The sequence below is a fragment of the Pangasianodon hypophthalmus genome, chromosome 11 (genome assembly GCF_027358585.1).
Source record: "Pangasianodon hypophthalmus isolate fPanHyp1 chromosome 11, fPanHyp1.pri, whole genome shotgun sequence".
Classification (NCBI taxonomy): domain Eukaryota; kingdom Metazoa; phylum Chordata; class Actinopteri; order Siluriformes; family Pangasiidae; genus Pangasianodon; species Pangasianodon hypophthalmus.
In genome coordinates, this window is record NC_069720.1 from 21,618,896 (window position 1) to 21,642,838 (window position 23,943).

General features: G+C 39.4%; 1 protein-coding gene across 4 annotated transcripts in view; it reads left to right on the forward strand.

Moving 5' to 3' along the window:
• slc4a10a (solute carrier family 4 member 10a) overlaps positions 1–23,943 on the forward strand; it is a 45,722-nt gene that overhangs the window by 18,931 nt on the left and 2,848 nt on the right. For all 4 annotated transcript variants that reach the window (XM_026918527.3, XM_026918518.3, XM_026918535.3 and 1 more), the window contains 21 exons: positions 2,624–2,784; positions 2,886–3,074; positions 7,234–7,322; positions 8,049–8,206; positions 8,430–8,517; positions 8,598–8,744; positions 11,003–11,103; positions 12,960–13,134; positions 13,226–13,359; positions 15,727–15,972; positions 16,151–16,256; positions 18,725–18,886; positions 18,989–19,102; positions 19,354–19,515; positions 20,718–20,969; positions 21,061–21,129; positions 21,733–21,906; positions 22,002–22,124; positions 22,467–22,531; positions 22,711–22,821; positions 23,255–23,292. In XM_026918527.3, coding sequence (XP_026774328.1) covers positions 2,624–2,784; positions 2,886–3,074; positions 7,234–7,322; positions 8,049–8,206; positions 8,430–8,517; positions 8,598–8,744; positions 11,003–11,103; positions 12,960–13,134; positions 13,226–13,359; positions 15,727–15,972; positions 16,151–16,256; positions 18,725–18,886; positions 18,989–19,102; positions 19,354–19,515; positions 20,718–20,969; positions 21,061–21,129; positions 21,733–21,906; positions 22,002–22,124; positions 22,467–22,531; positions 22,711–22,821; positions 23,255–23,267 — 2,839 coding nt within the window. In that variant the 3' untranslated portion in view covers positions 23,268–23,292. The remainder of the gene's footprint in view (positions 1–2,623; positions 2,785–2,885; positions 3,075–7,233; positions 7,323–8,048; positions 8,207–8,429; positions 8,518–8,597; positions 8,745–11,002; positions 11,104–12,959; positions 13,135–13,225; positions 13,360–15,726; positions 15,973–16,150; positions 16,257–18,724; positions 18,887–18,988; positions 19,103–19,353; positions 19,516–20,717; positions 20,970–21,060; positions 21,130–21,732; positions 21,907–22,001; positions 22,125–22,466; positions 22,532–22,710; positions 22,822–23,254; positions 23,293–23,943) is intronic.

Here is a 23,943-nt window from a genome sequence, read left to right on the forward strand (position 1 = left end):
GTTGGAAGCAGGAAAAATGGGCAGGCCTATGGAACTGAGTGACTTTGACAAGGGCCAAATTGTAATGCCTAGACGACTGAGTCAGAGCATCTCTAAAACGGCAGGTCTTGCGGGGTGTTCCCTGTACGCAGTGGTTAGTACCTGTCAAAGGTGGTCCAAGGAAGGACAACCGGTGAACCGGCGACAGGGTCATGGGCGCCGAAGGTTCATTGATGCGCATGGGGAGTGAAGGCTAGTCCTTCTGGTCTGACCCCACAGAAGAGCTACTGTAGCACAAATTGCTGAAAAAGTTAAAGCTGGCTATGCTATAAAGGTGTCAGTACACACAGTGCACCACAGCTTGCTGTGTATGGGGCTGCATAGCCACAGACCGATCAGAGTGCCCATGCTGACCTCTGTCCACCGCCGAAAGCACCTACAGTGGACATGTGAGCATCAGAAATGGACCATGGAGCAATGGAAGAAGGTAGCCTGGTCTGATTAATCACATTTTCTTTTACATCATGTGGACGTCTGGGTGTGTGTGCATCGTTTACCTGGGGATGAGATGGCACCAGGATGCAATATGAGACGAAGGCAAGCTGGCGGAGGCAGTGTGATGCGCTGGGCAATGTTCTGCTGGGAAACTTTGGGTCCTGGCATTCATTTGGATGCTATTTTGACATGTAGCACCTACCTAAACATTGTTGCAGACCAAGTACATGGCACCGGTATTCCCTAATGGCAGTGGCCTCTTTCAGCAGGATAATGCACCTTGCCACACTGCAGATATTGTTCAGGAATGGTTTGAGGAACATGACAAAGAGTTCAAGGTGTTGACTTGGCCTCCAAATTCGCCAGATCTCAATCCGATCAAGCATCTGTGGGATTTGCAGGACAAGTCTGATCCATGGAGGCCCCACCTCACAACTTACAGGACTTGCTGCTAAAGTCCTGGTGCCACAGCACACCTTCAGAGGTCTTGTGGAGTCCATTCCTTGACGGGTCAGAGCTGTTTTGTTGGCACAAGGGAGACCTACACAATATTAGGCAGGTGGTTTTAATGTTATGGCTGATCGGTGTATACACAGACTTTTGTCTCATTGTATCACTTTGAGTGATTTCTGTGGAAAACGGCATAAATATACCTGGAATTATGTATAGCTCAAAGTCTGTCAGATTAGCTATTCAGTCTGGCACCCCTCACACTGCATTTGTACTGCGAACACATTTTATATATCAGCTGTTAAATCTCACCATCTGTTCTTCAGCAAATTTTTATTTTCGTTGCCTTTCTTTTGCACGGTTCGTATATTTTTAGCTGAATGTTTGTGATATTTTTTTCTCACGAAACCTAGACAGGCCAGATGTTTCGGAATGCTTTCCTATTATAGTTTATCTGTACTGAAACAAATTACTTATATTAATAACTTAATAATATGAATAATAGACTCGGATGTTGGGGGAGGGAGTGGGCTTAATCCTCACCCAACAATGGAGAATACTGCTGAAAGATTCAATTTAAAATGTGTTTTTTCTCTTAGGGTAATTAGTGTAATCTAAAGTGATTCATACTGCAAATGATTTGTGTAATGAGCACACAGTGCATTCTCTCCCCTCTCCATTTCCTGTGGAAAATAAACAGTGTGGGTATTGATTTGCTCTGAACAATTGATCAGTGCAGTGTGCTAGCTTCTGTGTGTCTGAGTGCATCCTCCTTGATAAGAGTACATTGGCCCCTTTTCTGGAAAACAGAATTAAAGCTCCTGGTGTTCTGTTGTTACTCATATTACCCCGTGTATTTATTGTGCTGCGTTCACGTGCACACTCAGTGGAAAGTGCCATCAACCCTCTTCCACATACACAAACTCACAGATGCCCATGATTGGTTATTGTCACACTGATTGATGGCAAAGTGAGTAATGCCATCCATCCCATCCCCATCCCTCGTTGGGATTTGAACTCCAGTAGATAAGGTGAAAGATTTAAATGTTAAAACCAACCAATACATGAAGTGAAATAAGAAGCTTTAAGAATGATCATGCATGTAAACAAAATGACAGTTGTAATGACATAGACATCTTGCTATATAGAGTGAAACATTGTCTATATCCAACAGACTATACTGTAGCTATCCTATAAATAAAAATATGTTAATAGTGTATTAAGGCAACTTATACAACAAGGCAACTTGCGTATATATAATTTTTTTTAAAGGAGCCCTTTTAAAGGGGGTATCTTATACCTTGGTGCAACTTAAAGCATGTTAAATATTTTTGAGTCAATAACTCATTAAATTCTCTGCTTATCTTTCAATTATACATTTTGAAGCATCTTATTCTGAAAATATTATCAAATATTTACAAACTACAGTCACACTTATAGGAAATGTATATAGTTACATAAGTAAGAGTGTAAGTCTCGACCTTCAAAAGGTCCTCAGAGGTTAAGAGGATAAATGTACATGTGCAGTTCATGCTTTTTTGCTTTTTCTATTTCTCACTATGTCTCTCGCTCAACATCTGTGTTTCTTGAGCAACAGAATGTTGTGAACGGAAATTCAGTTGCTGTCTGACAATCTATCTATTCTGGTATCTATCTATTTTTTAATCTGTCTCATTCTCTTTGTGTTATGTTGGTGTAGATGGCTGAAATTTGAGGAGGATGTGGAGGACGGAGGGGAGAGATGGAGTAAACCCTATGTAGCCACACTGTCTCTGCACAGCCTGTTTGAGCTGCGCAGCTGCATCCTCAATGGCATCGTCATGCTGGACATGAGAGCTAACTCTCTAGAGGAGATTGCAGGTGTAGTAAACCATTACAGCAATACTTCTTACAATGGAAAAAAATCCCAGAGATGTGGAATACTCAGTGATTGCTTGCTTTCATCCATTCTGAATGGGCAGACATGGTTCTCGACCAGCACGAGACATCAGTCACTATCGGAGAGGAGGTGCGTAGGAAAATCCGCAATGCTCTTCTCAAACAGCACCACCACCAAAACCAGAAGAAACTGGCCAACCGCATCCCCATCGTCCGCTCATTCGCTGACATCGGGAAGAAGCAGTCCGAGCCACACTCTATGGATAAGAACGGTAATAGCACTCAACTCTTTCCAAGAAGAGCAGAGAGAAACTTGCTGAGTCCAGAAGATCAATCAAAAAATTGTTTATTATGGCGTAGAAAAGAGAGAGAGTATACACTCAGTGAGTCTGATACAAGAACTGATACATCTTCTTGGTAAATGATCATCAATCTAACAAGTCTAAAGTCAGGGTTATATGAGGTTACTGGATTTAAGGAGCAACGTAAAACTGGCTCAAACTTTTCTGCGGCACCAAGAAATCAGAAACTCAAACCTTGAGGATGTGTTAAAAAGAAAACATTGCATCAGATATGGGGTCATTGCAACCTCAAAAATGTAACAGAGACTAAATCATGAGGTAAATATGTGTGCAAGTGATCAGGTGTTGATTAACTTTCTATAACAGCAGCTCTGACAGTAGTGCCAGCTGCAAGTAAATTAATGCGCCCTTTACTACAGCTTACACGTGGACTTGTATGATGGACGCTTCACTTAAACAGATTGAAAACATGTAATTGTTGATACAGTGAAGTTTTCTGGGCGGAGACATTCCATTTATCAGTTTTGGAAGGAGTCTCCAGTGTCAGTGTTTGGTAACAGTCAGAGGGAAAGCTGTTCCTTTTTTGCTACTGTAAATTTTTCAGGAGAGATTGCTTTGCAACATGACAAGCTGCGTGTTTTATCTTATTCACTTCAAGAGAGAGAGAAAAGAAGATGGTGATGAGGACTGTTTATAGCTGAAATGGAAATGATATAATGGAAGTGATAAGAGATTCAGTGACATCCCACAATATTAAACATTACTGCTACTTCAGGGCACACTGGAAAATAATCAATGGGATCACATCACCCTGTCTTTTGATTATTTTTTATAACCTATTTTTCTATATTTCTTATATTTAATGTATTGCATACCCTCAGTGAGAATCTTAACCTTCCATATCCCAGCTCTAAGACATTTAATAATTTGGCAAATACTTCTATACAAAGCGACCTACAGTTGCTATTACTAAAAGAGGGTTAAAGGCCTTGCTCTGGTTTTCACTCTGGTCTTTACTCTGCTCTGGTCCGGCTTGTGCCCAATGGCGGCTTGTCCATGGGGAAGCGGGGCAGAACCCCACCATTTATATCAGCCGTTCAACTTCCTTCTGGTTCACAGCTCTATGCATTTTAAATTCCGCTGAAATACTAATTACCTCCTTTAAATCATCAACGATTTAGAAAATGTTGTCGTTTGACAGATATGATCCAATTTGGTTGGATTTGCTCACATTTCTAGATGTTGCACAATCGTGGGACAGTGCAAACAAAGCCCCACTTTGTTTCCATAGAGTTATTATTGCTCTTAGTGGTCAAAATGGGAACTGCAATAAGCACTAATAGACATCCATATGGGTGGGATTTTTCCTGCCCCATCCTCACTCTGTGAACATTTTGAGTAGAAGAGAAAGAGTGGACAGAACAGTTAATGACCGGCTCACCAGATTGGGCTCTACGGCTACTAATCCTGATTTATAGAAAACAACCTGAATTAAATGTAATAAATTTATTACTGTGCAGACATTGTGTCTATGATATATAGAACCATTTCTGTTGTAAGATATATGACAAAGATTGGGAGAGGGATATATATATATATATATATATATATATATATATATATATATATATATATATATATACACACACATATTGTATGTACATGTATATAGTGTATAATGTACATACATCAGAAATACATGTGATATACTTTTTCCTACTCAAAGGCTAAAAAAAGAGAAGAAACGTCTCCATTTTCCCATGCTCAAATTTTCAGGCAAGTTTCTGGTCTTATGTGTGGTTTTTGAGATGTAGTTGTCCTGGAAATGTTGCTGAAACCTGTAAACCCTGGTTAATGATATTACATCAAGCACAATTGAAGGTATGCCTAAAATCACTAAAAAAGAGCTGCTAGACTATATGCTGGATGCCTGTGTGTTGTCGACTCTCAACTGCCTATTAATAGGATACTCCAGAAATTCACTAGATTTTATGCTGTAGCATAAGTCAAGTGTGATAGAATCTCAAATTCATTTTGTTTGAGACTGTGTTGTTATTAATGTCGGCCTGCCCCATGAAAATCTGTGGTCATGAGCCACTGCTGCCTGTGCCTGTAAAACCGCTGAGCCCAACAGAGCTTTGACTCCCACATACCCATCTTACTTTTTCCCCAGCAGACAACAATTCCCCTTCAGCAAGCAGCTCAGTGCCCCTTACAGCATGGCCTGCCAACCAATCCATCCCCACACAGGACCCAGCGGAAGAGCCGCTAGCAGGCAAACTCTGATACGGACTAACATTTAACTTAAAATGTAGCATTTGTTTCACTCAAGAACTGTTACGTTAATATTCTGACAAGTTGACGTAATCAGATGAGCACCAGTCAGACACAATGAGACAGAAACATGACTTGATGTGGCCACAAAATGTGCTAACATTGTGTCTTATATTAACATTCAATTTACACTCCTGGGCAAAAAAAAAGGGCCAAGACCAAAATGGCAAAATATTAAGCTTTTAATGGTCTTAACAACAAATCGTTGGTCAGGAAAATAGCAAGAATTACAAAGACAAATAGATAAAGGAACTTCGTATGGGATCGCTTTTCCCTTTGATTTCTTTTTTCTGAGCAAATGGTGGCACAAAAGATCTTTTGGAATGCATTTGTTTAATTCTTGCTAATTTTCTGACCAATGTTTTGTTGTTGCCATTTGGGGCTTGGCCTATGTTTTTTTGCCAGGAGTGTACATCAGGCAAACTTCACCTGGTGCTGCCTACTAATTGTGCTCTGCTTGAGTTGCAAATGGTGGAAATGGTCAACCATGGAGCTGTCGGGGTTAAAGAGGAAACCCAGCTCTTATGAAATGTAGACTGTTGTGTCAGAGCAAGGTAGTGGTGTGATACATCCGATATACCATTAGCTTCCCAGTTGATTTTAGCCCTAATGAAAAGACTGCTGTGTACAGAAACGCCTTTGTATGAAGTATGTAATTACCCTGTATTCCATTAGAAAATAAATGACACCATAGTCCTGTTTAGAGTTAATTTGTTTGTTAGATGTGCGTAACTTTTATGTATGCTTTCTTTACCTATGTGCTATGATCAGGCTTTCCAGATCTGTATGACAAAAACAACCCAGTGGGCAAGCACTATTAAAACATGTTTGTAAAATGGTCTAATGTATTACACATTTTGTTACGTCCATGAGAATGGATGAAAAAAAAATCACTCTTGAACACCTTAGACTTGATTCTGAGAGGCAGAAAAATGTGTATGAGGGAGAGAAGCACACTTTGCATGTTACCATGTACACAGTGCTTAGAAACTTATGTTTCATACATGTTTTTTTTTTTTTTTTGCAATAAATATGGCCTAATTTGCCTGAAAAGAAGCTCAGTAAATCAGGCCCAGTGTACTGTATCGTGAGGGAGCTGTCCAGTATCTGGTGTTGAAACCTGAATATTTGTCTTTGGTGTGAATTGATGTTGAAGAACAGTTCAGATAGAGTTATATTCTATACAGTCTGAATGACATCCGTGTAGCTGCGTAACTAAAATGCTGCCCCCTAACGGATATAACATAAATAGCTTTAGACTTCATTTATCATCTATATAATTCATGTGTTACTTCAGAAAATCACTGCTATGGTAACACCAAACAAACTGACACTTGCTAAGGCACAAATATTATCCATTGCCTGCTTTGATCAAATTATTTTTGTTTAGTTTCACCCAAAGTGTCTGATGTCTGATTTTGAATATCTGACTATCTGATTTTTTTGGCCACAAGCTTCAGAATCTGATTGGCTTCTCACATTAGACCATGTGCCAGTTTCTAATGAAAAAAATTTAAACACTGATCCAATATTTTTGATCTGCAAATTGGGTTGAAAAAGTCATTGAACATGATAATCTTGAGGGCTTGCAATTTAGTCATTTGCAGTGCGAGTCAGATGTTCACTTTGTGTGAATGTAGGCAGTTCTTGGCCACATTTAGTGATGAGAAGTATCAGACTCTCTAACAAAATGCTAGAAGTCTCATTCTTGATTCTTGATTCTTCAACCTGATTCTTAAATATTCTTAAATATAAATATAGCTGATGATGAACTTTCTTTCTTTCCTGTTCTCAGGTCAGATGGTGTCACCTCAGTCACAGCCGAGCTGCACAGAGGGCCGAGGCGATGGCAGTCGAGAGAACAGTGCAGTGGACTTCAGTAAGGTAAAACTCATTCCTGAGTAAACACTATATACATACTGCACATGAGGAAGGTCAAACCACTGCTACTGAATTAAACCCTACACTCCTGGGCAAAAAATGGGCAAAACCCAAAATGTTAAGATTTTACTGGTCTTAACAACAAATCATTGGCCAGAAAATGAGCAAGAATGAAACAAATGCACTCCTGAGAGCTCCTGTGCCTCCATTTGCTGGTTTACTTTTGCTGTTTGGGGAAAAGCTAGAAACAGGGAAATTCATTTATATAGTACTCATGTACACAAAGGTAAAATCATGATAATGATTAAAATGTTTGATGTAAAACTCAAACACACACATGTCTAGGTGTACAAAATTTTCCAGAAATATCTTCTGGGATTTTTTTTCTTAAAAGATTAGATTAGATTAGATTATTTGGTTATCTGTCACACCTGCTGCAGCCCATCAAGGGCCACAAGACTTAAACATTAAAAGATATCAAAGAGAAAAGCTTAAATACTAACTTCCTTTATCTATTTGTTTAATTCTTGCTAATTTCCTGACCAATGATTTGTTGTTAAGTCCATTAAAAGCTTACTATATTAAAGCTTATTCTTTTCTTTCTCTCTTGGCCCATTTTTTTTTTTTGCTCAAGAGTGTATACTGTGTGGTAATACTATTCAGATTGAAAAAGAGGTTGAAAATAGGAAGCTGTCAGGGATGTAACTGCACCTTGTTTGAAATCTGCAGATAGATCTCCATTTTATGAAGAAGATCCCACCAGGAGCAGAGGCGTCCAACATCCTGGTTGGAGAACTGGAGTTCCTGGAGAAGCCAGTGGTGGCGTTTGTGCGGCTTTCTCCAGCTGTGCTGCTCAATGGCTTGGCTGAAGTCCCCATCACCACCAGGTGTGAACTAGGGAGACCATTAATACTCTTAAGAGCACAAATCCGGAGTAATGGGAGAATCATACTCATATAGAATACAGTATATCTTCCATGTCCATGTCTAATAACCTTTTGAAATGAATTTGCCTAAAATATGTGGAGATTGTTGATGTAATCTCATTCAACCTACTGTATGTTTTGGCCCTTGGTGATGTTTCTACCACACTTGCGTGGTAATCTTCAGATTTCTGTTTATACTGCTGGGGCCGATGGGAAAGGGGCCTCAGTACCATGAGATCGGACGCTCCATTGCCACACTAATGACAGATGAGGTCAGCACCATTTCACAACATTTCACCATCTCTCTTTTTTGCCTTTGCACTAATTGTTGTCTGTTTCACTCTCTTCCAAGGTGTTCCATGATGTGGCATATAAGGCGAAGGACCGCAGTGATTTGGTTGCTGGAATTGATGAGTTTTTGGACCAGGTGACAGTGCTACCACCAGGAGAGTGGGACCCCACCATCAGGATAGAGCCACCCAAGAACGTGCCCTCTCAGGTGAAGCCTAAAGCACTCACACACATTCAGTGTACTTAACACACCATGCTATAGAAATTGTAGCTCTTTTGATACGTTTGGGGCAAACTGACCCATTTTTTTACCCCTAAAAGTTCAACAATACTAAAAATAATTGTTGCAGCATGAGACTTCTATCTCCCTGGCCTCAATTTCTGTAATGAACATGAAAAGCATTTGTAAAACATGAGTAAAAATCATATTTATATTACAGAGATTTCAGGTTTTTATTATCTGGTAGTAACAATGGGAAATGTGAAATAAGATTTTATTCACTGTCACACTATATATTTTATTTTGTCTGCCATCAAGAGGATGTCCAGGGAAAGGATTTAGGGATCTAGTTATATAAATATGTAAGTAATTTTATATATGATATACACTGATCAGCCATAACATTAAAACCACTGAGAGTGAAGTGAAGAACATTGATGATCTCGTTACAATGGCACCTGTCAAAGGGTGGGATATATTAGGCAGCAAGTGAACAGTCAGTTCTCGAAGATCTGAGTGACTTTGACAAGGGACAAATTGTAATGGCTAGACGACTGGGTCAGAGCATCTCCAAAAATGGCAGGTGATGTGTGGTGTTCCCTGTATGCAGTGGTTAGTGCCTACCAAAGGTGGTCCAAGGAAGGACAACCGGTGAACCAGCGACAGGGTCATGGGCGCCCAAGTCTCACAGCTACTGTAGCACAAATTGCTGAAAAAGTTCATGCTGGCTATGATAGAAAGGTGTCAGAACACACAGCTTGCTGCATGTGGGGCTGTGTAGCCGCTTACCAGTCAGAGTGCCCATGCTGACCCCTTTCCACCACCGAAAGCATCTACAATTGGCACGTGAGCATCAGAACTAGACCATGGAGCAATGGAAGAAGGTGGCCTGGTTTAATGAATCACGTTTTCTTTTACATCACACGTACATCTGTGTGTGTGTGTGTGCATCACTTACCTGGGGAAGAGATGGCACCAGGATGCACTATGGGAAGAAGGCAAGCTGGCGGAGGCAGTGTGATTCTCTGAGCAGTGTTCTGCTGGGAAACTTTGGGTCCTGGCATTCATGTGGTTGCTACTTTGACATGTAGCACTTACCTAAACATTGTTGCAGACCAAGTACACTTCTTAATGGCAACAGTATTCCCTAATGGCAGTGGCTTCTTTCAGCAGGATAGTGTGTCCTGCCACACTGGAATAATTGTTCAGGAATGGTTTGAGGAACATGACAAAGAGTTCAAGGTGTCGACTTGGCCTCCAAATTCCCCAGATCTCAATCCCATCAAGCATCTGTGGGATTTGCAGGACAAACAAGTCTGATCCATGGAGGGCCCACCTCACCACTTACAGGACTTAAAGGATCTGCTGCTAATATCTTGGTGCCACATACCACAGCACACCTTCGGAGGTCTTGTTGCGTCAATGCCTCGAAGGCTCAGAGCTGTTTTGTTGGCACAAGGGGGACCTACACAATATTAGGCAGGTGGTTTTAATGTTATGGCTTATCAGTGTATATTAATGCATGTTTTTAATATATATTTTTATCCCTGTATAATCTAAATCAAAATCTAAAGTGTGTTTTTATAAAAGAGGTGAGAGCTTCAATAAAAGATACATATTGATTAAATAAATAGCAACAGGCAGTTCTGTTTTCTAGGATGCCCCCGTATCTGCACTCAAATATTGTAATGTGTGTTGTGAGGCAGGATGCAAGTGCGTAATCTCAGTGGCTTCTTAATTAAGAGTAATCCACAAATCATAAATAGTGAGCAAATCACAAATCACGGACGTAACTAAAACACAGAAACAGGGAATTAAAGAATACCAAGACTTCATGCACAGTACACAATGACAAGACTTTGCAAAGAAATAAAACCACAAGAGGGAATAAACAGGCAAAGTAATGATGAACTAACACAAAACAGCTGGACACAATCAGGAAATGAGCATATGATGGAGCAAGGATAGGACCAGAACAGAAACCAACACAAACATGAACACATGGCGCTTGTTGCCATGGGAACCATGATGCAAAGGGGGAATCCATGAGAAATACAGCTGAATGTTAGCAATGCTGCTGCAATGAAACAATAATGTCAAATGAAATGTTGTTATTAGTTAAAAAAAGGATTATTGCCCATCTATAGTTTCTAGTTTCTGTCCTACAACTGAGGGTTGAAAGTGCATAAAGCTTGGAAGTATTCAGTAGTGATTGAGGTTAATGTTGCTCTATTTCTCTTATCTAGGAGAAAAGGAAAATTCCTTCTCTGCCTAATGGAGTGACTGAGCTGGGAGAGACAGAGGAGCATGGAGGCCATGGAGGACCTGAATTACAGCGCACTGGAAAGTGAGTCTGTGTGTGTGTGTGAGTGTTGGGTGGGTGACTTCCTTTTAAATATCGAGATTATGGTTAGGAGTAGGTGCAGGCATGGCATTGAATAGCTGCTTTAATAGTGTATACATGACTTTAAGACTGCAAGTATTTATTGCCCTCCTTCCTTAAGTCTTTTGTCTGCTTTTTCTTCTGCTCCTAAATCTACTCACTCACAGTATCTCCTGCACTATCAACACTTTTGTAAATCTTTTCTCTCAGATGACAGTTGTTTAAAAGGTCTAAAGGCGAAACCTGCTTTATTTCACAGATTCTAGCTTACGTATATGTGACATGTTCACTAGCCCTGATAGTCCTTACTGGAAAAGTACTGAGAGAGGTAGTTGAGTGCAAATATTGTACTGCAAAATGTAATGTTATTCAATCTGAGTTTTTCACAACACCACACATTTCATGTCACCATACATTTCTTTTTTAGGGCATCTACTTTGTTCATATCAGAGATCATTTTAAAACAACTGAATAAAGAGACAGATTTATTTCAGCCTTAATTCACTAGATCAGAATTCCTGTGGGTCAAAAGTTTGCATACATCAGGTTATCTCTTTAAACAGTCTGGAAGATTCCAGAAATTGATCGAATGACTTTCAGAAGCTTCTGATTGGCCAATTGTCATAATTTGGAGTTAAATAGGAATGTACTTGTAGCTGTAAAAGGGCCTATCTTGAGAGATATCTTGAGAGATAGTGCCTTTTTGCTCTTGATATCATGAGAAAATCCAAGCAGCCAAAACCTCAGAAAAACATGTGGACCTCAACAAGTCTGGTTTCTCATTAGGAGCAATTTCCAAACAACTGAAGGTACCACAAGCATCTGTATAAACAATTGGGACCACATAGACACTGCATCGTTTAGGAAGGAGACATAAATTAACTCCTAGGGAAGAGCTGAACCCCAAGACAACGCAAAGGAACTGGTGAAGGAGTTGGAGGCATCATGGACCAAAGTATGTACATCCACCATTAAGGTTGTCATTCAAGGGAAAAAAAAAAACCCTACTCCAAGACTGGCATAAAAAGTTTGCAGGAGCCTTTTGGAGTGTTCTCTGGTCAGATAAAACAAAAACCTGAACTGTTCAGCCATAATGATCCACACTGTGTATAAAGTAACAAGCATGAGGTGCTCCGGAGAACACCATCTGTGAAGCATGAGGGTGGTAGCATCATGTTGTGGGGGTGTAAGCTGGAAAAGAGAGTGGTGCACTTGAGGAGATAGATGGATCGTAAGGAAGGAGGATTGTCTAGAAACACTGAAGCAGCTCCTCAAGACATGAGACAGGACTGGGTCTTCCAGCATGACAATGATCCTAAGCATAAGTTGTAAAAAAATGGCTTTAAGGCAACAAAGTGAAAGTATTAGAGTGGCCATCACAAAGCCCTGACCTGAATCCCATAGAAATTTGGGGACTGAACTGAAAAAATCATGTCTGAGCAAGGAGGCCACCAAACCTTTATTAGAATATTAGTATTTTCTGACATATTATTACTGAATAAATAAAATAGAAATGAAGAACAGAATGTTAACCCATAAAAATATTAACTCCAGCCCAATTTGCTTATGTGGGTCTTTATTTTTTTCTTTATTTAGCAATCCTTAATTAATTATTTGACTCCATAGCTTTGCTAAGTTGTAATTAAAAACCCACATACAAACTCATTATATTTAGACCAGATAGGTATACATAAATTTGGTGTTAGTATTAGAGTTACTATATTACACACAAAGCTATCCTTATATAACATCATTATACATTTTTTAAAGAGTTCATCATACATTTTTTAAGTGCTGATGTTGTGTATGTGGCTCTTCAGGTTTTTTGGAGGCTTTATCCTCGATATAAAACGCAAAATTCGTCACTACCTTTCTGACTACACTGATGCCATCAGCCTGCAGTGTCTGGCCTCCTTCCTGTTCCTCTACTGCGCGTGCATGTCTCCTGTCATCACTTTCGGAGGTCTGCTGGGGGAGGCCACAGAGAATCGAATAGTAAGAACACAATTTGCATATGCTCTATAATCACACATGCCTATGCTAAGACAAACTGTAATTCATGTTAACGCCTGGTTCGTGTCTTCAGAGTGCTATTGAGTCTTTGTTCGGCGCATCTATGACTGGGATAGCGTACTCTCTGTTTGCTGGGCAGCCTCTCACTATCCTGGGCAGCACTGGTCCTGTCTTGGTGTTTGAGAAGATCCTCTTCAAATTCTGCAAGTGAGTTATGCCATTGTTTATTACTCAATTTTAGGATCTAGCAATTTTGGTTTCATGATAAGGCCAAATTCTTTAAGGACCAAGAATCAGAACTGTAAATGAAAAATCTAATTTTGCAAATGAAAAGCACTTTTCTTGAAAACAGAATATTTCTCAGATGTAATTAGTTATTTTCCATATGCAAAATATTTTACACATTTGTGCTTTGTCTTTAACTTGATGTGAAATCAGGATCTAGTAAATCATTGACTAGTATGTGATTGACGCATTGAAGCAATAAAATATGAAATATATTCAGATTTATACACTGCACTATTAATAAACAAACCTTTACATGGACCATTAGTATGGCTCATATTGTCATGCTGGGGACAAGAAGATCCATTTCAACACAGCGCTAGTAGGAAAGACGACATGACAGCTTTTTGGTTCTTATAGCATAGTAGCCCTAAATTGATGGTATGCCAACAGCAATGTTTAATTTTTTAAAAGGTAACATTTTGTGAACATATGACTGCTTTTGGTCATGTAATTCGCTGTTCGGTACCTACTATGCATGGCTTCCAGCATGAACATTGCGTCCATGTTCTTACCTTGTTCTGTTCACTGTCCATGTGCATTTTGTTTTGATCCAAGTTTTTGCCCCTGTCTTGTCATTGGATTATTTCCCGGTTGTTTCATGATTGTTTTCACCTGGTTTCAGTTACTTCCTGATTACCTTCTGTATGTAAGCCCCGATGTTTCAGTGTCTTGGTGCTAGGTCTTATCGTGCATTCCTTGTCCTTCAGTCTGAGCCTTGTTTTCTCGATTGTTCCTAGTTTACTTCCTAGTTCCTCGATTGTTCTTAGTTAGACTTTCTGGTTTTGACTGGTGCTTGTTTTCCCGGTCCTTGAGTATAGATTATTCCTGCGTGGTGTTGTTTGTTATCGTTCTGACCCCTGCTATGGACACTGGCAATGACATTTGGACTGCCCTAAATCAAATTAATGCCTCTCTCACTCAATTGAGTCCTGTCTCACTTCCAACCCACACATTACACTATTCGTTATTTGTATACAGTATATACAGTCCCTTCTGAAAGTATTGGAATGGCAAGGCTAATTCTTTTGTTTGCGCTATATATTGAAGACATTTGGGTTTGAGATCAAAAGATGAATATGAGACAATAGATCAGAATTTCACCTTTCATTTCCTGGTATTTACATCTAGATGTGTGAAACTACTTAAAACATGGCATCACAATCTGGCGACCCACTGACGTCAACTGTTGCATTCTTCTGTTGTGATGCTTTTCCAGGCTTGTACTGCAGCTTGTTTCAGTTGTTTGTTTTGGGGGTTTCTCCCTTCAGTCTCCTCTGCAGGAGGTGACATGCATGTTCAATTGGGTTAAGGTCTAGTGATTGACTTGGTCAGTCTAAAACCTGCCATTTTTTCCCCTGATGAAGTTCTTTGTTGTGTTGTCCGTGTGTTTTGGGTCATTGTCTGGCTGCATATTGAAGTTCCTCCCAATGAGATTGAATGCATTTCTCTGTAAACTGGCAGACAGAATGTTTCTACAGACTTCTGAGTTCATTCTGCTGCTACCATCATGAGTTACATCATCAATAAAGATTAATCAGCTTGTTCCAGAAGCAGGCATGCAAGCCCAAGCCATGACACTACCTCCACCATGCTTGACCGATGAGCTCGTATGTTTTGGATCATGAGCAGATCCTTTCTTTTTGTGCACTTTGGCCCTTCCATCACTGTGGTTTGCATCTTGCGGTATGGCCTCTATATTTCCGCTCTTGAAGTCTTCTTCAAACGGTGGATTGTGATACCTTCACCCCTGCCCTGTGGAGGATGTTGCTTGTCATTGACTGTTGCTTTTGGGTTTTTCTTTACAGCTCTTGCAATGTTTCTGTCATCAACTGCTGTTGTTTTCCTCAGTTTTCATGCTGGTTTATTCTTTTTAACAATAAATGCAGTCTTCACAGGTGAAACCCAGGGCTCAAATGAAGAGTAGACCTTGAGAGCTATTAATTCTTTTAACAATCAATCTAATGGTACACCTGTGCAACAAGAAACACCTGTCAGTCACATGTTCCAATATTTTTGATTACTTGAGAAATGGGTGGGTTCTAACAAAAGGTGCCATGTTCTAAGTTTTTTTAACACATCTAGATGTATGTATCAGGAAATGAAAGCTGAAATTCTGATCTATCGTCTCACATCTATCTGTTGATCTCAACCCCAAATGTCTTCAGTGTATAGCAAAAACAAAGGGATTGGCCTTGCTGTTCCAATATTTTCAGAGTGGACTGTAGAGTTTTCTGATATCTGGAGGTTTAATATTTCTAAAGCTTAGTGATATGTGTGTTTGTTAAGGGAATATGGACTGTCCTACCTCTCCTTGCGTGTGTGTATCGGGCTGTGGACGGCTTTCTTCTGCCTGGTCCTGGTGGCCACAGATGCCAGTTCACTGGTGTGCTACATCACTCGCTTCACAGAGGAAGCCTTTGCTTCACTCATCTGCATCATTTTCATCTATGAAGCTCTGGAGAAACTAGTGCACCTGGGAGAGACATATCCCTTCAACATGCACAATGACCTCAACAATCTCACCCACTACTCGTAAGTACACACACACACACACACACACTCATACAGTGGGAGAACAGCTCTGCCGTATTTTATCATCATTGTCATTAACTATCCATCTTCATATGTTCTTGCTGCTCATCCTTTTTTTTTTTTACTAGGACCACTAATCTCCTCTAAATTGCATGTGTTAATCCGTGACTCCTTTCAGCTGTGTTTGCACGGAGCCAAAAGAGCCAAGCAACAGCACCCTGCAGCACTGGCAGAAGAAGAACATCACCAGCTCTGAGATCAATTGGTTAGGTCTGGACGTCAAGGTGCGGAAAAGGCTAAGTGACTCACTCACAACATGTACTCTGCCTGTATCATACTCAATCACACTGGACATAAAGATATAAAATGCTCCACTCTACCTTTTTGGTGCTTACTGCTAAGTACTGTGATGTACTATTATGGAGTTTTCTTACTTTCTAGGAGAATATATATATATTTTTGCTAAATATCTGCTTTTATTCATGGCATTTGTGTGTGTTTGTGGTCAGGGGCAGAGAATGAGCTCTAGATTACAGCCTAGATGAGATCAGAAAGTGCTTCTGCTATGATTTTTTCCACCTCCTGGTTTAGCAAGGGCTAATCATATTCACTTACAAGCAACAGCTGAACAATTAAGAAGCCAGACCGTGGAAAATGGAGGCAAACATCCAGCAAAATAGATTTGTTGAAATATGAATGGGGGAAAAAGTAACACATCAGCATGTCCAAACAGTGGACTGTTGACCAATCTAAACTAGGCATGTCTAATCTCGTTTCTATCTACACTTACTGTAGGTATCTTTCAACTCCTAGCAGTGAGTGATCCCCTAAAATTTCAACCTTATGTTTATCCAGCACATCAGTGGCATATGGATTTCTTCTTTTTCTATGTACTGAGAAAAGTCGCTTCGAATGGAAGTTTAATGGCGGGTGTTAAATTCTGCCAATAAACATTTAAATCACACAATTATATAACTGTGTCATAGCCGCAGTGTGTGGTAGGATCCAAGTGCAGATTCACTGAAAAACGGAAATACAAAATTTGTAAGTTCAACACAACATTCAAAGTTTAAAGAAAAAAAGAAAATCAAGGTTGGGGTAGAACAATGTGTAATAAATAGTACTTGGGTACAGTGACCTCTGCTGGTTGGGAGGTGTCCTGTGTGTTTCCAGCAATAGAGCAATACAGTAACAAGACATCAAGGTTTGTGGTTCAGACCCACACATCTATGTTGGTATCACATACATCACTACAAATTATTCTCTCCGAAAAAATAATTCCATCTATGAAATGATGAATAAAACATATTTACTTATTATATCATTTAATTATATACTGCTGTGTTTTATATATATATATATATATATATATATATATATATATATATATATATTTGTTAGAGATTTTTATTTTATTTTATGACTTCTACATTATTGATTCAGTACAAAACCATTTTAGATTTCCAAACATTAGTTTTCCAGCACAAAATTAAATGTTACAGAAAATGTTTGTATGTCAGTAAAGAAAGCAGCGTATTATGTAAGAGACACTTTTCAGACAAAATACATAATGAAGGCTGCTTGGTTTTGCTGCAAAAATAAGAAGCAAGTGTGACAGTCAAAGTCTCCAGAAGAACTGTGGCTGCTTCTGCAAAATGCTCAGTAACACTTACAGCTCATTTCCTTATAAAACTGCACACACTGTACCTGAAACTACTTTTTTTTAAAGCGAAGGATCATCACACCAAATATTGACTTTGTTTAATTTATTATAAATAATTGTAATTAATAATACAATGCTATATATTTAAATTTAATTTAAGAATATTCACTACCTTTAAAATGCATTTTACTGAAGAATGTGTTTTATAATTTTTTTCTCTTATTTTTTCAAACATATTTTCCAAGTTATTAGTAAAAAGGGTTTCTTTGCTTTTCTCAGTACAGGAAAACAACCATGTCCAATTATTGTCTGTAACACATACACAGTAGATGCAGAAGCTATGAACGCAGAGATGCAGATACAGCTATGGGTTAAACAGTCACTGAATTACACAGGAAGATATGGGTGGAGAAATAATAACGGAGTGAAGGAGTGTAGGGACAGAGAGTGTTGCCCTGCATCTCCTGTTATGCAGAAATGTGTTTCCCACTGGCTCAGAACAGAAACCAGGAGCTTAAAAACCTAAATCCTCCCCTGGTTCATCACCAGTACATTCTCATTCCTGCTACCCCTTATTTTGTCTGCAGCACACGCACACACACACACACACACACACACACACACACAGCAGCAGCAGCAGCACAGGAAGTAATCTAATAAATCCCTTATGATTTCAGCCAAACACATTGTTGATATGGTCTCATGTTTCTATGGAAAGAGAATATTTACTGAGCTTAATCAAAGAAAAAAAACACTTGAAGCTGTGTAACACGCAGTATAATAATATGATATAATCTAATTCTAGTCTGTTCGATCAATTATTTAATTTTGGTATTAATGATATTTCTAATATACAATTCTTCCACCAAGCAGTGTAGTCTGTCAACAGAGATTAGAGCATTCTATGGCCAGAACAATAGTTGAAGTGTAGCAGTTTAATTAGTTTAAAACCTGGTGCATTAATACAGAATTGAGTTATTGTAATATGGTCACAACACCTGTGCATAACGAGAATTTATTGCAGTTTCAGACTAAAAGGGCCCTTTTATAGAAAGGCAGTTTTACAGTTTGTGGTGTTCTGTGCTGCAGAGCTGTGTGGAGCTTAGGGGCGAGTTCCAGGGCAGTGCATGCGGCCATCACGGCCCCTACATCCCCGATGTTCTCTTCTGGTCCATCATCCTGTTCTTCGCCACCGTCGCCATGTCTTTCTTCCTCAAGGAGTTCAAAACTAGCCGCTACTTCCCCACCAAGGCAAGTGTGTATGTGTAGCTTGCAGTATGGGGATATTTATGTGGATGTTTGGGTCTGTATCCTCACCTGTGCATGTGTCTGTCTGACCGTTTTCTACTACAGGTGAGGGCAATCATCAGTGACTTTGCAGTCTTCATCACTATCGTCACCATGGTGGGGACCGACTTTGCTCTGGGGATTCCCTCTCCCAAACTGCAGGTCCCCAATGAATTTAAAGTGAGTCACCCAGTAATGCGCACTTTACAATGATGAACACGACTGCAGTGCTTTCAGCAGTCACTGAGCTTTGTCTTATGTAGCCCTGCATCATTGCCTGTTCGAAGTCAGTAAAGGTATATGATACTTAACAAAGTATAACTGTATTTAGTTCTAAATCAATATGTCTAGGTTTTAATAGTAAAAAAAAAAAACACACACACACATCAGCATGATCCTCTGTACGTGTCTGATCTCCTGACCCTCTAAAGCCTACCAGAGATGACCGCGGCTGGATCGTCAGCCCTCTGGGACCAAATCCGTGGTGGACAATCCTCATCGCCTTCATCCCAGCACTGCTTTGCACCATCCTCATCTTCATGGACCAGCAAATCACGGCTGTCATCATTAACAGGAAGGAACACAAGCTGAAGGTAGTAATAAGCAAGAAGTTGCCATGTTGACTGAGTAAAAATGTGAATTTTGCTAAAAAAAAAAAAAAGCAACATATATCCTTATTGAAGTTGTTGTGCTACTGCAGTGCTGTCCATACATAGCCACACCCCCATCCCAAAGGAACCCTGGGAGATATAAGAATAAAACACTGTAGCCAGAGGCTGAATTGGGATTTTGGAGTTGGATGGTATATACTTTCATGGAAACAGTACTTGGAAACAGTACTTCCAATTTATGTGTTATTTATAAGGAGTTGTCATTGTTGATATTATGTAAATATGGAAATGTGAGTTTTTGAGATATCTGTTTCTAAGATACAGGCTTAATTTAACTATAGTTTGGTGGCCAGGTCTTATGTTTTCACTCTTCTTTCTTCGTCAGTTTTGGCATTGAACTGATATAAAAATATCTTCATATTTATTTGTGGCCAGCTAACATTTTTCTTGATAAAATGTATATACACAGCAGTCCTGAATGAATACGTCTTACAATTTTGGACTTTCTACATCATCATTACTTTTATCACCATTACACAATGATATGATTTACATTTGTCAAGTTATTGTACCAAAGCTCAACTCTACATGTATTTCAAATAAACCATAAACCAATAATAAACCAACACACTCCCTTTTATGTTCCTCCAATTTTGTTTAATTCAATTTTTGTAGTGTTGTTAACAATAGATATTGTCACAAATCAGCTTTACAGAAATCCGGATTTAGCAAGCCAGAGCAAGGAGCAAGATAAATCTCCCTGAGACAGCGAGGTTTCTTGGTGACATTGGATAGTAGGAGTGTAAATCATTACAGTGTATACAGTTGTACAGAAAAAAGGCAAACAATACTACGTATGTTGAAAGGATATGTAGTTTGGGTATGAGCATATTGTGAATGGGAGTCCTGGGATGAGCAGAGGATTGTCTTTATGACTATAGCAGCAGAGCTGAAATATTGTGTCTGGAATAAAACAGATCATTATCTCTAAACTGTAACACAAAATGTTGTTTTTCTACTGAATATTTGTTTAATGACCTTTTCTGATCACAGGACTGTCTGTGATTGTTCCACTTTAACTGACTCTAGAGAGAACTATCCTCACATGTACTGTATGTGTGCAAAAAATGGGTTCCTGATGAAAATCTGATTTTCACGTGTTTACACTTTCTGTGTATCTGCAGAAAGGCTGTGGCTACCATCTGGACCTGTTTGTGGTGGGAGTGATGCTTGGAGTGTGTTCGGTTATGGGACTACCGTGGTTCGTGGCTGCTACCGTGCTCTCCATCACACATGTGAACAGCTTGAAGCTGGAGTCTGAGTGCTCAGCGCCGGGAGAGCAGCCCAAGTTTCTAGGAATCAGAGAGCAGCGCTTCACCGGCCTTATGATCTTCGTCCTCATGGGCTGCTCTGTCTTCATGACTTCCATCCTAAAGGTCAGTGACCTTTGACCTGTAGTATGTAAATCCCATTACTTTCATTTACAAACAAGCCTTGTGTGATTGAATGTATTTGTTTTGTCTGTAGTTCATCCCAATGCCTGTGTTATATGGCGTTTTCTTATACATGGGGGCATCATCTCTCAGAGGCATACAGGTAAGAGTAACTAGTGCATGCATAACATTCACATGTGAAACATTGTTGAGGTTTCTCTAGTCATAGATATGTATTTTACAGGAACCATTTTTCTAAAAACTAAATGTTTGGGGGTCGCAAATGGTACAACACAAAAGGAATTTGAATCCAAGCCATCTGGAGTCCAAAACAGCAAAATTGCCAATGCTTTCCAGGTGGGAGGGATTATGTTACTCTCTCCTGTCAATCAAAACGACACTAAACAATCATGGGTGTCTATAAACTCGTGAATGTGGAAGAGGGTAGAAGAGCACTTTTCTATAAGTGTTACACTGCTCTGTGATGTAGCATAAACTGCAGTTTGAGAAGATACACTGGCTGGCTTCACCGTCTCAGAGGAAACAAACATGAAGCTTTGGACTTGCATTTATGAAGAAGTTTTTGGAGAAGACTTCTATTACTTGTTAGCTACATTAGTGTTGTAGTGACAGTGCACACCAAAAGAAGAAAACAGTTAGACACTAAACACATCTTTACTAAAAAAATTAGTACATTATGTAATATTCCACTAAGCTATTCTTCAACCTTGTGGTCATGGCGGTGTGTTTTCTGTTCTGTTCGCAGTTCTTTGACCGTCTGAAGTTGTTTGGGATGCCAGCGAAACACCAGCCGGACTTCATCTACCTGAGACATGTTCCTCTGAGGAAGGTCCACCTGTTTACCATCATCCAGCTCAGCTGCCTTGTCCTCCTCTGGGTCATCAAAACCTCCAGAGCTGCTATCGTTTTCCCCATGATGGTAAATCCAGCTGCTGTTTATGTGTGAGAAAGGAGAACACTGTTAAGATGAAGTTTCTAATCTTGATTGTGAATCTTGGCTGATTTGCTGTGCAGGTGTTAGCGTTACTTTTCATCCGTAAGCTGCTGGACTTCATCTTCACGAAGAGGGAGCTCAGCTGGCTCGATGACCTCATGCCTGAGAGCAAGAAGAAAAAATTGGAGGATGCACAGAAAGAGGTACAGCATTACTCTCTTGAATAACTGTGATCGATCCCTTCTAATGTGACTGGTTGATCATGAAAGAGAGCTTTTAATCTTAAGACATTAACGTTACAATGAGAATGATTGCAAGTTCATGTGAATGAACTGTTACTGTAGAAATGATCATTTTTTAAAATTTGATATTAGAGCAAGCATTAATCAACAATTTCTGATTCTTAAACAGTGCTGTGGTATACAACAGAATGCATTCAGTGGCAAACTCCAAGTATTTATGATAATTTAAGTTATTAAACAGCCTTTGTCTCTGTAATATGAGTGAAATGTTGAATCAGGTGACACTTGTTTGTTCTCTTACAGGAGAGCCACAGTGTGATGGTGGAGGATGAGGGAATTGTCCAGGTGCCACTTGAAGGGCATTACAAGTAAGCAAAATGCATCACATTTTTGTCTATTGTAGACTTTTCCTGCTTCTCTCAAGACGAATGACATTTTCATGAATTCTAATAAAAATTCTGCATGTAATTTACCACTTTTTAAAAAAATAAAATACAGCGTGACTTGTTCTTTTAGTCACTGAAAAGGTTTTCTGTGTTGTTTTAAGGGATGACCCGTCCACAGTCAACATTTCAGATGAAATGACCAAAACATCTTTTGGAAATATCTGGAAAAGCCTCAGTACTGACAACAGCAAAAATGATAAAAGTGCAAAAAGGTTTGCCTCTATTCTATAATTCTCTCTATTATCTAATGATTCTGTACAATTTTATCTTCCTCATTGCACTAAACTGTTGCCCATAGAAGCTAGTATTGCCTGAAATGTTATGAAATTGGCTTTTATTATGAATTATGACACAAGTATTTGTCCTGATTTATTTATTTTTTTTGTAATCCTTGTAATGGACAATTTCTGTCCATTCAAATGGACTCAAGGCTACAAACCTTGCATGTTCATTCTCTGTGCTGTTTATGTGTGAGTGTGAGAGCTAATCTCGAGCTGTATTCCCATGAAAGCCTCCTGAGCCACAATCCTTACCCCCCCCCCCCCCCCCCCCTCTAAAACACTTAATATGCTCTCCTATTTAAAGCTTCTTTAAAGTACCTTTCTCTTATTTTGACTGAATTTCTCATCCCATGTCACCCATTAGCTCCCTCTCCTAACCTCCCAGCTGCTGACTTTCCAAAGGTAAGATGAGCTCCCAAATTTTTTCCCATCTAATCCTGGTCACATTAATGAGAATCATTTTTCTCAATTTTTAAAAAAATCTAATTTCTTGTTTTCTCTTTGTTTTTTTTTTCCAAATTATTCAATTTTTTAATCATTAACTGCAATCTGATTTATAAAAGTAACCATTGCATACAAAGCCATAATTGTAATAGCTATAATTTAAGTGTGTGTATGTGTGTGTTGTGTGAAAACCGTAGAGAAGAAGATGCATGAGTTTTTTTTTGAGGTCAAAGGTGAAGTACGGCCTGTCACTCAGTGTATTTACATGCTTACTTAAAGGTTAATTTGCTCTCCTGTCACAGTTACTCAGTTATTCATAAAAAAATGCATATCACTTGTTTATTGCAAATCCAACAGTGAAAAGATGCATAACGTCAAAGCAAACATTCATTCATTCATCTTCAGTAACCACTTTATCCTGGTCACGGTGGATCCAGAGCCTGTTCTGGGAACACTGGGCATGAGGCAGGAATATACACTGAACAGGATGCCAGTCCACTGGCACCACATACACTCATTCACACCTAGGGGCAATGTAGCAAAGCCAATAACGAGGAAGTTAGTGATGATTAAGCGAGATAATCTTGCATCTGCCACCGGGGCGCGAGC